Genomic DNA, 17,223 nt, shown 5'->3' with positions numbered 1-17,223 from the left:
TACCGTGTGGCCTAACGTGCGATTCACAAGTTAGTAATTCATTGCAAATCAAACAATAGTCAATCACACTCCACAAAATTAGCCACACCACATACGACATAACAGTACGAAATCAACCACAATTGACGTACAATCAGTCAACCCGGGCATACCCGGCAATTTCGCCAACGAGCTCCTAAATTGGTCATTAAACCCCATTATCCTCCCCAATAGTTCTCATTAATCCACTAAATTTTCCCGATAATAAATTCTACTAATCGGTCCTCAACCCAGTCTCAAATACACACTGCTATTATCTAAGCCAGTCCAAAATGCACCGATAATGCCTAAACCAGTAAAGGAAAAACGCACTATCAGTCCTAATCCGGGTTTAGGAATTTTACTCACCTAATCCAAAGTCACGACGTCGGGGAACGGCGGCCGATCACTGGTGAACAGTGAAACCGGCGGCGGGATTCCCGACGGATGGCGGCGCGCCGTACGGATCACTGTTCACGCCGGACCGTACGGACGCCGCGGATGACACCGGCACCTCGTCGGCCACCGTCCCAGCCTGTCAGTACAGTGTCCGTACAGAAAGTACTGTTCACTGCGTCCGTACGGGGTCACTGTTCACCCCTCGTCCGTACACCGCGCCGCCGTCTGCTGGGAATTCCGCTGCCGGTTTCACTGTTCACCAGTGATCGGCTGCCGTTCCCCGACGTCGTGACTTTGGATTAGGTGAGTAAAATTCCTAAACCCGGATTAGGACTGATAGTGCATTTTTCCGACTGGTTTAGGTATTATCTGCAGGCATTTTGGACTCGGCTTAGATAATAGCAAAGGTGTATTTGAGACTCGGGTTGAGGACCGATTAGTAGAATTTATTATCGGGAAAATTTAGTGGATTAATGAGAACTATTGGGGAGGATAATGGGGTTTAATGACCAATTTAGGAGCTCGTTGGCGAAATTGTCGGGTATGCCCGGATTGACTGATTGTACGTCAATTGTGCTTAATTGTGGTTGATTTCGTACTGTTATGTCGTATGTGGTGTGGCTAATTTTGTGGAGTGTGATTGGCCATTGTTTGATTTGCAATGAATTACTAACTTGTGAATCGCACGTTAGGCCACACGGTATTAATTGGGCCAATTAAGCACGTGTTGTGACATTGAGTGTCTGAATTATATTGGTGCTCGTGGTGCATTGCATTGCATAACATGGACACGCATTGCGTATGCCAAGAGTAAGGCATGTGATGAAATAAGTGCGAGAATGCGTGTCTGTCATGAGCATGTGATCACCTAAAATACCCTGAAGTGTTATACGCTGGGTTCAGATAATAATGAGCTGTGTGATCACCTAAGGACCTTCGGGTCGATACCGTCCTCATGCACTTTGAAGCAGACGATGCCCGCACGTCCGGAAGGCGACCATCCTCATGCACTTTGAAGCGTGCCTGGTTCGCAAGGAGAACAGTGTTGCGCCTCATGCACTTTGAAGCAGGCTAGACGCACCGGGCCATGAAAAATTGATGACTCGAGTCGTAATAATAATTAATTGGGCAAGTATGCCAGTGTGGGCCAGTAGGCCAAACAAATGTGCATGACATGTCAATGACATTTGCATGCATAAACATGCATTGATTGGCATGCGAGTGTGTGAGACTCGGTGTGTGAGCATGTGATTGACGTACGTGTGATAATGTGTATCACGTATGTCCCGTGATTATTACATTTTGAACTGTTTAACCTGCAGGGTCAGAGAATTGTATGATTATGGTTGTGTTATGATTTTAAATGTTTGTTTCCTGTCAGGAGATTGCATGCTAGCCTAGCCTAGCCTAGGTTTAGGGGTTGAACTCATTGAGATTCGTCTCGCGGTTGTGTAAACCGAAACATTTCAGACCCCCGGCCGTGAGGATGGAGAGGCCACCGCCTCTTTTTGGGATCCCGTTACAGATCCAGCAATATACCAGTACCTACCCCTCGAAAAACGGGGAGGCTTTTGTGAGATATCGATCCGAAGTGATTGTGAATATAGGCGAGTATTATTATCAGAAGCAGGAGTACGTGGCATGGTGCCACCAGGATGCCGCTGGAAATGAGGGAGAGCCCCTCAGGACCTTCGATATCCCAGTCGATAGTGTTGGGTTGATGCAGCCGATTATAGCCGGTGGTGAGGTGATCAATCCAGAGGCCACGCCCGAATGGATGAGGCAGGAGGAGGAGATGGACGAGGAGCCCGAGGTAATAGCAGAGGACCCTGAACCGATGGAGGAGGACCAGAATGGCGAACCCGAGGCCATGGAGCAGGACGATGAGGAGGACGGAGAGGTGACAGAGCTGGGATCGGATGAGGAAGGGATTGAGCTTTACCTTGACCCAGAGTTGGAGCTGGACTCCGAGGACGAGCGAGCTCAAGCTATGGATTCGGAGGAGTCAGGGTCTAGAGAGGACGCCTCCGAGGAGTTATCAGATGACCCCACCGAGTCGTCCGATCCTGACTGGGAGCCTTAGGGCCGCCCAATGTCCTTAGCTAGCAATGAGGGCCACTACTTTTTGAACTGTCGCCCTCTCCCCTAGTTTAGTCTGACCTCCCTAGCCGCTTATCCCTTTTTGACTAGGTGGCTGCTAATCGTGTGTAGTTTTTGTGTGTTCCTGTAAATGTTGTACAAATGATTTTTAATAGTAAAACAAATGTGTAATTATTTTCTATGATGGTGTTTATTGTATGGCTATCCTCGGCTCATACTGTAATTGTCTGGGTTTGTTTATTTTATGCTTCCGCTTGTGCTTGATCTCTGTTGGGTGTGTGTTGGCGGCGCTTCCTGGGACGTCGCAGCCAACTTATCGACCGAAGGTCGGATGTTCACGCTTCGTGGGGTACGGGGCGTGACATAAGCAGTGCTCAAGTCTTTCTTGGTAAAATCTACAAGAGGCAGAAATAGAGAATCTGACAAGCAATATAAGTCGCAACAAAATCTCACATTTAAAAATTAAATTAAAATCTCTAATTCTTGTGCATATATTATTTGTGTATATATCGTTTCCAGTTTGACTTATAGACTGAATTTTTAAATCGATAAAATAAATTTCAACATTTAAGTTATGAAAACAAAAATTAAATGTTCTGACTCTTTTGATTGAAATCTCTAATTCTACTTCTAAGTTATAAAAAAGTATATTATTAGAGGGTTTATTACATAACTGTGTATCTTTTAAAACCAAGGTATAAATCAACGTATAATGAGGTATAACTATGTGTATAATAAGCAATTACTTTCATGATTGAAAATTTGTATGAATACCCATTACAACAAAATATTTTTTCATATTTCACAAGTAAGTGAAAAATTTGTTTGGATGCAAATGTCAAATGATTAGCAAAATGAAAAAGGGATAATTTTCATAAAAAAGGAATTTGAAATACAGGGAATCAGAATATAATCTTAAAGAAATCACCTCTAAATCTCTTCAATTGAAGAGGAGTGAATGGAGAAGAGATAAAAACATTTCACTTTCGAGAAAGTTTTACACAAATAACTTGCTTGCGTTTTACATACCAAGTTCTTTGGGTGCGTACCAGTGCACGGACTACAATGTGCACCCGATGCACTTAGGTTTCTCAAGATCGGTAGTTTTGGTATCAAGTTAAGAATAATAAAGCGAAAGAGAGTAATATGGAAATTATGTATACTTTGATGTGTATATTAATGAAGAATATATTATCCTATTTATAAGATTTATTAGATAATTATTTTAAGATAATATGTTAATCAAGATATGTACAATTAAAGGGAGATTTATGTGCAACATACGTGCAATATATGTGTAAACTTGAGAGATATAGATAATCAACATAAATATCATAATTATCTCTAACATAGGAAAATATCTTATAAAAAGTCCTAAATATCTCCAACATACCCGTAAACTTAAGGTGCATAGAAGTCAATTTGAGTTTGTGTATAAGTATGAATAATGTCCGGCAGGGAGCAGAAGAAACTGTTGGAGAACTATGGGAAACATATTAGGTTCTGGATAGATAGATGGATTCCAGGTATGGAATCACTCTATAACATCGTTAGTACTCAACTGTCTCCTTTCGAGATGGACATGAAAATTTGGGATTATGTGTTGAATGAAAATTGGAATTTTCAAATAGTCCGGGGAATAATACTAGAAGATATAATCTTTTTTGCATTCGAGCTACTGATGGAAAAGTGTGGGAGGGTGGCGGAAGTGGGTCTTTCTCTGTTAAGTGAGCATGCCAAGTAATCAATGGGACCGACAATCAAGAATCCAATAGTATATGGTCCACTATTTGGAAGTGGAAGGGACCTCAACGTATTAGCACTTTCCTCTGGCTAGAAGCTCATAAACAACTGTTGACTAATAAATTGAAGATGTCTCGCAAATTGGAAGGAAATCTATATTGCTTGACATGTTAATCTCATGTGAAAAACTTTATATGTTCTAATGGATTGTCCGATTGTTCATGGAATATGGCATGAGTTTGTCCCACAACAATAATTGGGAGAATTCCTCTTAATGAATTTGTCTCAATGGTTGAATTCAAATCTCACTGGTAAAGGGCTACCGAATTTTCATCATGATTGGAGCATAATTTTTGGAGTAGGTGTGTGGCTTTTTTGGCAATGGAGAAACAAGTCACTTGTCCAGGACAATTTTGTTTTCCCTTCAAATCCGGTACAAATAATTGGGTTATGCACAAAAGAAATCATCAAAGCTTCGTCTGCGAATAACTTGACCTTAAGTGAAGCATGCACTTCTCCGATTTTGGGCAGATGGGGTCCTCCACCTTCTGGTGATTCCTGAAGCAAAGCTAATAGAATGTCAACGTACCTTATTGGGGCATCTCTATGGTAATCCCAACGTTAATTTTCAAGCCTTCCAGTTGACTATGACAAAGGCATGGAAATCTGCTCATGTTATTTGCAAACACTTGGAACTAGGTCTTTTCTCCCTTGAATTCCCCTCTGCTCAAGAGAAGGACATAATTCTTAATTCTCGTCCATGGTCTTTCTCCAGCCACCTATTAGTGCTTAAGCCATGGGAGCTGAGTACTCCTCCCCATAGTATTACCTTTGATTTGTGTGCCTTCTAGATGCAAATCCATGGTTTACCTATAGAAGGAAGGACACAAGATGCTATTAAAATGATTGCTGAAAATGCGGGAGAAGTCTCTGAAGTTAAAATTGAAACGAAAGGATATATGTCCATTGTAATTGGCAAAGCTAAGGTTTCATTATCCCTCTCGGCCCCACTGATTTCTGGTATTATCTCCAGCTATCAGGGAAAGGAACATTGGCTGGATTTTAAGTATGTACGGCTACCTCATTTTTGCTACTCGTGTGGGAGGATTGGTCACTATGCAAAAAGCTACAATATAGTAGCTTATGAGGAAGAATTCTACTCTAACAACGACAATATACTCTTCGGCTCCTGCCCAAAGGCCGAAGCAAATGTGAACAGCCCCTTTTGGAAGGCTTTCTATGGGGAGATTACTGAGAAAATTGGGACAGATGACATGGTGCCGGAGACACCAGTGAACTTCGAGCCATTAAATATTGCTGTATCGGATTCAAACAATCCCCATAACATTCAAAAAAATTCTCAGGATGAAAGGGGAAAAGAAAATTGAAGGAAGGAGATTGCAGCTATCACGGAGTTTCATAGGAATCGGAGGATTTCTCCCCTCCCATATTGGCTCCTACATTACTCTTAGAGCTCCTACATTATTCTTAGAGCTCCCTTCATCACAATGTGCAGAAGAAAATAAGCTGAAAAGACAGAGGAAAATAGAAGGCAAAAACAGAAAGAAAGCCGGAGGAAAATTCCCCTTTGACGCGTTGAATACTGATGTGAATATGTTGGATGAGACCCATCTCTTGGAAACCCCAGTCCAAGATGCTGTGGAAACGGAAATGTGGGCTTTGGTGGCTAGCCCTAATAAGCCACCGGGTCACGCATGAATATATTATGTTGGAGCTGTCGGGGGCTGGGCACTCCCCTGACAGTCCAAGCTTTGAGAGCCATTATGGCTCATGATAGGCCCGATTTGGTTTTCTTAATGGAAACCAAGAATCAAGAAGTGTTTGTTCAGAGAGTGCGACATAGGTTGAACTTCCAGCATTGTTTTGTGGTAAACCCATGGGGGATTGCAGGGGGGTTGGCTATTATGTGGAATGATGAAATCACAATCAAGGTAAATCTAGCCTCCGATGATTTTATTGATGTCATTTATGAGGACTTTGAAAGGAGATAGCATTTCAGAATTACTTTTGTTCATGCTCCCGCGGTATATCAGGACAGACTTGCTTTATGGGAGAAGTTAAAATGTTTAAACTCTCAAAACTTCTTGCCATGGGTATGCCTAGGGGACTTCAATGAAATTCTATACCATTGGGAGAAGGTGGGAAAACGAATGGCAGAACATTATCAATTGTATGCATTCAGAGATTTCTTAAATGAGTGTGGCTTGATGGATATGGAGTGTAAGGATTGCGCGTTCCCCTGGGCTAATAACAGAGAGAGAGGAGTATGTGAAAAAAAGACTAGATAGAGTAACCTGCAACTTTGAATGGAGAATTATGTACCCTAAAGTTGAAGCTATTGCATTGGAAGCTATTGGTTCGGATCACAGTCCCTTACTTCTTTCACTTTCGACTGAAAATTTAAAGAGAAGGGAGTTCAAATTTGAAATGTTCGGGCGGAAAATGAAGAGTGCGGGAAATTAGTAAAAGAGGTGTGGAATTCTTATAGATGGGAAGATTTGAATTTAGCAAATAAGCAAAGTTGTATCTTGTGCACTACGAAAATGGAGTAAAGAGGCTTTCCCCAACAACCTTAGGATGATTAATGCCTTAAAAGAGGAACTCCAACACCTGATTAACAGTCATAATCCACCGTTCGGAAGAGGCAGGATTCGGGAATTAACTGAACAGATTGAAGGTTATTGGAGGAAAGAGGAGATGTATTGGGGCATAATGTCAAGAATTAATTGGCTGAAAGGGGGGGATAAAAACACTAAATACTTTCATGCCACGACGATTCAAAGGAGGCAGCGAAATAGAATTTCAACCTTGAAAAATACTGAGGACCTATGGATTTGTGATCCAAGGATGTTGAAAGAGATGTTGGTAGAGTTCTTTAAAGATCTATACAGGTCAGTAGGACCTCGGGATTTTGATCCAGTTTTACAACAATGCCCTATTCTTGTTATGGAAGAAATGAATCATAAGCTTATTGAAGAAATCTCAATGGATGAAGTGAGAAAAGCCGTATTCCAGATGGGTTCCTTGAAAGCTCCAAGACCGGATGGTATGAATGGTCAGTTTAACCAACAATATTGGGATGATATCAAACAAGATGTCTTCCAAGATGTGAGGAGATTCTTTGAATCGGGTTACCTTGACCCTGAGCTCAACACAATCCACATCTACTTAATACCAAAAGTACCTAACCCGGAGAGACTAGACCAGTTTCGACCTATAAGTTTGTGCAATTTTGCGTACAAAATTTTCTCTAAAGTCTAGGCCAATAGACTGAAACCATGGCTTCCCGCCCTTATTGCGGGAGAACAAAGTGCATTTGTGGGAGGAAGGCAAATTCAGGACAATATCCTAAAAGTGGAAGAGGTGCTGCATCAACTGAGAGTTCGTAAGAGAATGAAGAAATTTCAAGCGGTGCTTAAACTTGACATGAAAAAAGCTTATAATAGAATAGAGTGAGACTTTCTAGAGGCTTGTATGCTGAAAGTAGGATTCCGTCATAAATGGGTTGACAGGGTAATGGTTTGTGTTAAATCAGTATCATTCAACGTGAAATTCAATGGTGAGCCACAGGAATATTTTCAACCATCAAGAGGAATTAGACAAGTAGATCCTATCTCCCCTTATCTGTTTATATTGATAGCAAATCCCTTGTCAGTTTTGATTACGAAAGCAGTCGAGGATGGAACAATTACTGGTATTAAACTAAATACATATTGCCCTATCCTTTATCATCGTTTATTTGCTGATGATTCAATGTTCTTCTTAGATGGAAAAGGGGGGAAGAACAGTCGAAGTGCCAAAAGTTGTGTACGGAGCTCACTTTAGTGTCAAAAGTTCCATTTGGATCACTTAAGTGCCAAATCGGAGGAAAAATGATCACTTTGATGCCAACGGCGAGAGATTCCGGCCAAATTAATACGTAGCATTTATAATTAAATTTTTAATTTTAGTTGGATTTTTTTTAATAAAAAATTAGTCTACGTGGCATTTCCACGTATATATTTCGATTTTTTAAATACTTTTCTGAATTTTTTTCTTTTCTTTCTTCTCCCTTTGGTCACCGCCGGTGACTGGAGGCCGGCCACCGGCCGCCTGGCCTCGTCCGGACGAGGCCGCCTCCGTCGCCCGCCACAGGCGAGGCCCGGCCGACCCTCGCCTAGGCGACGGCGGGCAAGCCCCAGCGAGGTCGGCCTTGCCTCGCATGGGCGAGGGCGAGCCCCGGCAAGGGCTCCCCTCGCCAAATCCGACGAGGCCGGCCGTCGCCCGGGCCACGGCGGCCCCGCGGCGTCGCCCGCCCTCGCCCATGCGAGGCGAGGCCGACCTCGCCGGGCTTGCCCGCCGTCGCCCGTGCGAGGGTCGGCCAGCCTCGCCTCGTGGCGGGCGGCGGCGGCCTCGTCCGGCGAGGCCAAAGCGGCTGCTGGCCGGCCTCCGCCACCGGCGGTGACCAAAGGGAGAAGAAAGAAAAGAAAAAAAGAAAAGAAGGAAAAAAGAAAGAAAAGAAAAAAAAAAGGAAAAAAGAAAAAAATTATTTAAAATAAAAAATGCTGACTGTACGTGCTGACTGTATCTCCGGCGAGCCACATCGGCTTCAAAAATTAATAAAAAAATGCCACGTCGAATTTCCAACCAAACTGACCGGAGTTGGCACTTAAGTGATCGTTTTTCAAAAATTTTGGCACTTAAATGATCCAAATGAAACTTTTGGCACCAAAGTGAGCGCCGTACACAACTTTTGGCACTTCTAGTGTCCTTCCCCCGATGGAAAAGCGAAGGAATGTCAGAACTTAGCATTAATCTTGAATCAATATTGCTATGCCTCTGGGCAAGCAATTAATTTGAATAAGTTTGATATTTCATTTAGTATGGGCTGTCCACATAGCTTGAGAAGAAATATGGCTGGTGAATTAATAGTCCTGGAAATTGAGAAGACAGGAAAATATTTGGGAATTCCATCTGATTGGGGCGTGTCCAAAAAACAAATGTTTTCCTAGATTTTAGCAAGAGTTAACATGAAGCTTGAGGGGTAGAAGGAAAATCTAATCTCCAAAGCTAGGAAAGAAATCCTGATTAAAACAGTGGTTCAAGCTTTGCCACAATACACCATGTCAATTTTTAAAATCCCAGTCCCGATTTGTCATGCCATTGAAGAAAGAATAGCTGCCTTTTGGTGGAGAAATATTGAGTCTAAAGCTGGCCTTCATTGGAAAAGATGGGAATTGCTAAAGTTAAGAAAAGACCAGTGGGGAATGGGTTTTAGAGATTTATTATCCTTCAACAAGGCCATGCTAGGGAAACAAGCCTGGCGATTATCTCAAAACCCACAGTCTATATGGAGTCAAATTTTAAAAGGAGTTTACTTCCCTCGAAAATCCTTTTGGAATGCAGAAAAGGGATCCCGCCCCTCTTGGGGATGGAAATGCATTTTGTTGGGAAGAGATACAATCTCACATTATGTTATGTGGTCAGTGGGCACTGGTGATGAAATCAAAATTCGTTAGGACAGATGGCTTAAACGTGGAATTATTGGGGGACTAGCAGGGTATGGAGAACCAACAAAAGTGGTTGATTTGATAATGAACGAGGAAGATAAATAGGATGAACAAACCCTATACAGACTCTTTGATGAGCAAATCGTTAGTGAGATACTAACAATTCCTCTGAAGACTCAAAATTCGCAGGATAAACTTGTTTGGACTAGAACTAAATCAGGTCAGTTTACTGTAAAGAGTGCCTATATAATGGACAGAGAAGAGGTAAAACAGGATTCCACAGCGCAGGCCTCAACATCATACCAACCACTCCGCGAGCTTTGGAAAAGTATTTGGCGTTTGAATACCCCCCAAGAATCAGAATTTTCGTATGGAGCTTGTGCCAAAATGCAATCCCTACCGGAGATAACCTATTCAGGAGAAAGATCATACTTGCACCCACTTGCCCTTTTTGTAATCAGGATGCCGAAACAGTGGAGCACCTGTTCTTGCTCTGTTCTTGGACCGCTTCTATTTGGACTGCTCCTACGCTACAAATCACAATTCAAGGCTCGGGTTAGCAGAGGATTGGTTACAAACTTACGGTACCCACTCGGTAGATCCACCTTCCCACGACACGGTGGCTTGCGCTCTCTGGTCAATTTGGAAGGCGAGGAACAATTTTGTATTTCGGCAACAGATCCTAAATCCAACGACCTTAGGGGAATCGGCGCACATAATGCTCAGCAATTTTCAGAGATGGAATGGAAAAACGAGGAAGCTTCAGTCGGAGATCGGAGAATTACCTCGACATTGGGTTCCCTCGAGAGGCCAAACCTTAAAAGTGAATATTGATGGGTCGTTCGTGGGCGGAGCAAACACCGAAGCTATAGCCGGCATGATTCGCGACTCGTCGAGGACGATCCTTGATGGTTTTGCCAAATCTGTAACAGCAGCCTCTGCCTTCCATGTAGAAACCCCAGCTCTCATTGAAGCTCTCTCTTTCCTCACGACCAGAAGAAGCGAAGTACTTGACGTGGTGTCAGACTGTTCAGAGTTGGTAGAAGCAGTTTCCAACTCTCCCGAAGCTCCATGGGAAGTACAATCTCTAGTATCTGAGGCCCGACAGTCCATGGGCTCATTTGCACACTTGAAGCTAGTCCACTGCAGACGTGAGGGAAAATTGTGTTGCGGACTGGATAGCCAAGGCCAAAGATTAAATTTTCTTCCTTGTAATTGGTTAGCTTGTCCCCCCCAAACCCCTTTGGGAGTTACTTTTTCTGGATGTTCCTCTAGCGAGAACTTATGCTTAAGTACTTTTCATTCAATAAATTCGTATTTCGACCCAAAAAAAAAAAAAGGCAACCCATGATTTGTTAGCGCAGGGGGTTTATTTAGCAACTTCTTAGGAATATGTTCATCGACACAAGTAGAAGTTTGCAAAATAACTTGGTTTTCTCAAGATCATAATTGAGATTGACTCTAAGGCCATCATAATCTTTTTAGTCCGAAGCTAATGAATGATAATGCTGACCTTGCTTTACTTGAAGATATCTAAAGACTGTTGTGCTCTCACTTCGAGTTCAAAGTGTAACATAACTTTGGGGATAGAAATAGCTCTGCTTACTAATTTGCTAATATTGAAATCGATAAGCGCTTGGATACTAGATTCTTTTTATTACCGCCTAGAGAGTTACTTCATGTTTTATTAGGTGGTAAAATATGGACAATAGATTTATGACAGTTAATTTTTGTATTTGGCTTTAACCCTTTTCCATACCAAAAAGAAAAAAAAATTACGATTTGATGTCTCATATTATCTTTCCCTCGAAGGATAAACCTACGTGATGGTACTTGGATATACTTTTGGAGATTACTCTTTAATCAAAGGGTCTTCATCTCCAAAAGTAGATAAAACATGTGTCCAAGTCGAAAGCCACGGACATTCGCAAAGACCCCTCCTTTAGTAGAATGTATTTTATGGGACAGGTACACCATGCGGTAATGACATGTAGTGTAACCGACCAGTTCAAAGTGATACGCATACACATATTGACGCCAAATAAGGCAAGATTCATAGCACATAGACGATAGTGATTAATCGGTTACATCACGTCATCTCTTTCATATGGTGTATCCGGCACATGAAATACTTTCCCCATCCTCTAGATGTAACAAAAGAAAGACACCGAAGACGTCAATGGGATATGTGATAGGTAGATTAGAGGCCATTGTCATTGTACTGCGCGCGTTGATGTTTGCTCATTTACTAGACTGCGCAAACTACTTCGAGTTAAATTCAATTGCTGCACCATGACTCGAATCATATGGAGTGGCAACAGTTTGAGCATTCAACGGAGTCGAGATGCGGTTTGCAAACTTAATCGAAGTGTGGCCTTTTCTTATAATGATGTATCTTTCCTTATTATAAGAACAAACTCAAGATAAGATTGAGCTTAATCGATATTTCCTTCTTAATGGACAGCCAAGCCGGAACAGCTGCCATGTGAACACATTCAAGTAAAGCTCAAGCTAAAACCAAGTTTCATTGAGCTCAAATTGATAATTTAATCTTAGATTTCACTATAGTTCCTTTCTATTTAGAAAATTCGCAAATAAAAGAAAAGAAGTCATTGTACTCTTTCAACATCATTACTTGATGATAACCAAAAAATCGGAGCCATAAAGCTGATTCTCATCCTCTCTTTTCGTTATATTCCTCCAATCTAGTCCATTCTTGTTCCATTTCATCGTACCAAATGTTCTGTTACATATGTTACTTGTTCATTTGACATCCTTACAAGAGGGAGATCTTGAACTGAAATGATATATAACAATCTAAGAAGAGGGTAGTTTGTGACGTCCAAGTAAAGATCTGTGAAGTACATCACTCTCGCATTGGTTCTGCATCAGGTGACGAAGACTGTTGCCAAGCAATACCAAACTTATGAAAAAAACCAGAAAAAGAAAACACTCAGAGCTTCAGTCAATTTGTATTTCTCTGTAAAAAATCAATTTCAACCATTTCAAGTCACAAGTAAGATTTTACCCGTGCTTGAGGAGTTTTTTTTGGGTTAATTTGCTGCAGCTTTCTGTTAATTTAGATTGAGTAGATCGTTACTTATGGTGACATAACAAAGAAAAAATGGTATGATGGAATCAAACTTCATTCGAAATTGCCCGGCATCGACTTATAAGCTTACCTTGTGTTCCTTGGGTTAGCTATGTTCTCGCTTGACCAACTGCCAAGTCACCCAGAGGGCAAAAGAAACTCTTAAGGCTTAATCCACAGGAATGTAAATACATTGCTTCCACTGAATCAAAATCACAGGACATTCATTGTTAAAAGGGCAAGAATACTTGCAATAAAACTTCTTAAATCATCCCCTACACTTGCTCATTTTTCCGTTAATTCCAGAATCGATCCAGGTAGGAAAGTCATAAATTTTTTTCTACTGGTAACCAAATCGGTTAAGCTAGAAACCGAGAGAACAGAAAAGAGGCATGACTATTTTAAGTTTCTAATGTAAACAAAGATATCAACTGGCAAAAACAAGTGCACGAAGTACAAAAGCCCAGCAGGTCACGTTTATCAGTATCTGAGCAGACAAAATTGCCTGAATATATTGTAAGACTGACGTGCTATAATATACTGTGAGAACGGTGTACTATATAAGTATCACATCTCGATAAAATGTGGCCACATAGTTTTACTTTCCTTCCCTATTTGTCCATAACTTCTAATGGAAGCAAAGAGCATATAGAGATCAGGAAAGTGTAATTGCAAAAGTAAAAGCTCTCATATTCTGCATCTACAACAGAGGTCATGTTTTTACCTAGATATGTACAGCACCTAACCATACATATTTTCATATACACAAAAAACCACTAACCTAACATCTCAATTACCACGGACCGGTTTGTGTTCTTCTCAAGCATCGCTTCTTAACTCCCCGTTGTGTATTCATCATCTCTATGACCTGTCAGACAGGTAATGAATCAGCATAAGATAATTTTCCTTATTACATTAAAGAACATGTCCAGTCAAGAGACTCAAGAAGACTAAGCAGAGACACCCTAATAGAATGCATTTACCAGATGACACTAGTAGTTCATATTTTTAGTAAAACTTCTGAATGCACGAACAGGAAGAGCTCTTGGCAAGAGAAACATGAAAGACGGAATCTAACAATGATATGAGAAGTTGATCGCTTTGTACACTTGTTCAAGCGTAGGCCATATGATACAATGGAATTAAGTAAGCATCAGGCTGCTAATTACAATGACTCTATGTCAGCTGAAAAGGTGAGTAGCATGAAAATAATGAGCCCCCCTTTGAAGATCAAGGAAACTGATTGAGTTATGAGGAAGGAAGCACAAGCCGTAGATAAATTTTTTGCTCATCTCAACTTGATCTTTTTTTCCTTTAAGAAGCTTTTAACAGACGTGAGGAAGTAAGACTTTCCTAGGATGTTGGTTATATTGGAACCTTCAACCCAAAAACCTACTTTCTCGGCATGATAATGTCCATTTTTTCAGTTTCCATGTTTTCTATACAGTTCCATTTCCCATCTTATATTGAAGGCAACATACATCCACTTCTCGATGCAATAATATGTTGAAAGGCACATAACTTACCTGGTTTTTCTGTATTTCCATTGTCTCTGCCTGCATCAATCAAAGAAAGATGAGGTGAGCTACATCCTATTAGGCTAAGCCCTTATGTAGTATGAGTACACAGAATCGGGACAAAGAAATACCTGCTTTTTTCGTAGTTCTTCATTTTCCTCCTTAAGCTTTGCAACCTCGGCTTCCAGTTCCATTGTATAAGCCTGATAATACCAAGTCAAAGAATAAGATAGATGAAAGAAAGAACAGTGAATACATCTCAAGTAAAAAGAGATATAAGTCCATATGCATTGGCTAACATCAAAGACTCCCCAGCTGCCTTAATCATTACAAGTCAATGCTGCATTTGCAAAAGGCCACGTTCTTACTTGATCCCGTGTTTGGTTTCCCTGATATGACTCTAATTCTGCAATTTCTAGTGATGTTCTCCCCATTTTTCATTACTTTGCGAGATCAGATTGTATATCACATATCACATCTACTGGCCATTTCGGTTAGAGGAAACAGATCAAGCTCATTTGTTTCTCACCTGCTTGCGAGCACGCGATCTTGCAGCCGACTCTCGGTTCTTTATCATCCTCCTCTGCCTTCTCTCCACAACTTTCTCCACAGCACTGTTGCACTTTCTTCCTCTCACACCACCATTAAACACGTATGGTATGGGTGATACTGAGGAGGTATCCCCATTACTTCTTCCCATTCCATCAGATGAGACTGGATTAGCAGGCGATCCAGTTGGCATGCCCATGGGTCCAGCTCCTAAACCGACCATCCCCATTCCTCCTCCATGCAAAGCGCCTCCCTGAACCAAGTTATTAGTCATTACTTGATCTGGAATCCCCATCAGTCCGCCCCTAAATCCCTGACTGTTGAGCTGAGCATTGTTAGGTGAAGGGATCTGCTGTGCGAATGGCAAAACGGGCTGCTTTGGGAGGATCTGTGGCTGATGCGCCTGTGGCTGCGGTTGTGTTACCTGCTGCTGGTTCGATCTGATTCCATTCACATTCACTGGCATGTTCAGAGCCTGCACGGGGTTCAAATTACAGCCCTCCAAGTTCCTCATCCCCATCAAATTCGCAGCTTTTCCTGGCTGCGGGAATCCGAATCCTAATCCAGCATTATTCCCAGAACGTGGCAATTCACCGAACAGTCCTCCACTATTTGGCTTTCCAGAGAATTGGGCGTCTTCTCTAACGACGCCTGCCTTGAACAAAAACTCCTCCAATGTCATTTCGCCCAAAGTTTGCTGTCGCTGCCGCATGACCGGTCCTCCAGTCACAATGCCACCATCCTTCCCGATTGAATATTCCTTAGAAATGTCCTTCCAAACCTCATCAACGGTCTTTTGGCTCAGCGTCCGGGGAAGCGTCAGTGAACCCTGCCGCTGCAAATAACTGCCAGGTACTTCAATTCCATCCTGCCCGCCCTGTCCGCCGGCACCAGCACCACTAGCAGATGCCATGGATTGGTTCTCCTCTGCAGACCAAATGTTCTTTAACAGCTCATCCATGTTCATGGACCCAAAGTCCTTGCCTATGGAGTTCTGGAACTCCTCGAAGGTCAGTGTGTAGACTGACGGTTGCCGGGTCAACGGCGCATTGCCAGGTGGCCTGTTATTCGCCGGCGGCGGACCAGTGCTGAAGTTCCTGAAGTTGAAGTTACTCCCCATTTTGTCGAGAAATCCGAATCAAACAGTGTTGATAGGATCCCTGGTCCAAGCCGAACAATCTGTTGGTCAATGAAAAGCAAAAGAATATCTCATCAGCCGAAACCCAGTAGACGAGCTCAATAGTGATTCGATTTACCGAGACCTTTTCTGCTGGGCGTTAATTAAAACAAACAATTCAAGAAAGAATGGCGTGTCCTTAAAGAAAAGAAGAAGCAAATTCCCAGTTCAACAGCTCAATGGCATGAAAAAGAGAGACAGAGAGGCAGAGGGAACAGAGAGCAACCGCGGATTGATCTAAACCGAGATCGACATTGCGACTTCTACAAGAAGCGACAGCAAATGACCGGCAGATTTTGGTCACCCCCAGAAAAGCTCAAGCAACCTCAAGAATCTCACCCGAAAGATCAACACGGCCAGAGACACAAACCCAACACCCGCGCCTGATATCAAGCTCAGAGGCTGACGATCGAATTGCGGGATCAAACGGAGAACCCAACTACCAAAATTCACTTCACAAGCAGCGAAAAGGGGACCACGCAGAAACCCAGACAAGAAACGGAGAATCAAGAAAGGGAAAAGGGAATAAAGAAGAGGACAGAGAAGTGAGGAGACGGCATTTCAGACAAGAGAAGCGAGCACCCTTTTTTACCTCGTCCTCTGCCTGCTCTTTTCTCAACGAATTTTCAAAATAATCGAAGCCCCAAAATATAGAAAACGGAGGAAATCTCTCTCTCTCTCTCTCTCTCTTCTCTCTCTGTGCGCGTGCAGTTGCTTCTTCTTCTCCTTCTTCCTCGCGAGGTAGGGCTCTGGAGAGACGCCAAGTGTCGGACTGTCTCTCCTCTTCTTCTCTTTTTAAGACATGAAAATCGCGAATTTTTTCACTTAATTTTTTTTTTCATTTTCTTGTCGTTTTCAAGATTTTGTTAACGAACGAGCAAAGAAAGACTTATCAAGCAATCAATAAGTAAATTTCAATTTCTTTTTGTCATAAAGTTATTTTTCTCGTGTCATATATAAATGGCATGTTGGCAATCGAGAGACCCTCGCTAAAATTTGAAAAACTGACATAAATGGTCAATGCATTGTGAACTAATATATAATGTGATTTCTGAATTTTTAATTTGTTCAATATCGATATATGTCGTACATGAACTTTCAATTTGTTCATGATGGTCT

The 17,223-nt window shown here is 42.0% G+C and overlaps 1 protein-coding gene and 1 long non-coding RNA gene across 5 annotated transcripts; both read right to left on the bottom strand.

Moving 5' to 3' along the window:
• Positions 1-4,962: 4,962 nt before the first annotated feature.
• LOC115680828 (uncharacterized) lies at positions 4,963-10,898 on the bottom strand. Of its 3 annotated transcripts, none has more exons than XR_008816705.1 (4): positions 10,556-10,898; positions 10,359-10,466; positions 10,203-10,300; positions 4,963-5,130 (listed from the first exon to the last, which is right to left on the bottom strand). It is a non-coding gene; the product is annotated as an uncharacterized LOC115680828 (long non-coding RNA). The 3 variants fall into 3 exon arrangements; XR_008816704.1 differs by having other exon boundaries at positions 10,376-10,466; positions 10,556-10,896; XR_008816703.1 differs by having other exon boundaries at positions 10,363-10,466; positions 10,556-10,895.
• Positions 10,899-13,389: 2,491 nt separating this feature from the next.
• LOC115680827 (bZIP transcription factor 46-like) lies at positions 13,390-16,879 on the bottom strand. Of its 2 annotated transcripts, XM_056311689.1 has the most exons (6): positions 16,697-16,879; positions 16,444-16,556; positions 14,908-16,106; positions 14,510-14,581; positions 14,388-14,417; positions 13,390-13,729 (listed from the first exon to the last, which is right to left on the bottom strand). In XM_056311689.1, exons 3-6 carry the CDS (start codon positions 16,045-16,047, stop codon positions 13,655-13,657), a joined length of 1,317 nt encoding a protein of 438 aa, XP_056167664.1. In that variant the 5' UTR covers positions 16,048-16,106; positions 16,444-16,556; positions 16,697-16,879; the 3' UTR covers positions 13,390-13,654. The 2 variants fall into 2 exon arrangements, with proteins under 2 accessions (XP_056167664.1, XP_030460535.1); XM_030604675.2 differs by lacking the exon at positions 16,444-16,556.
• Positions 16,880-17,223: the final 344 nt, after the last annotated feature.

The sequence above is a fragment of the Syzygium oleosum genome, unplaced genomic scaffold (assembly GCF_021117445.2).
Source record: "Syzygium oleosum isolate NSW1041296 unplaced genomic scaffold, Sole_v2.1 Sole_v2.05, whole genome shotgun sequence".
In the NCBI taxonomy this organism is placed as follows: Eukaryota; Viridiplantae; Streptophyta; class Magnoliopsida; order Myrtales; family Myrtaceae; genus Syzygium; species Syzygium oleosum.
This window is presented reverse-complemented; position numbering and strand designations above follow the sequence as displayed.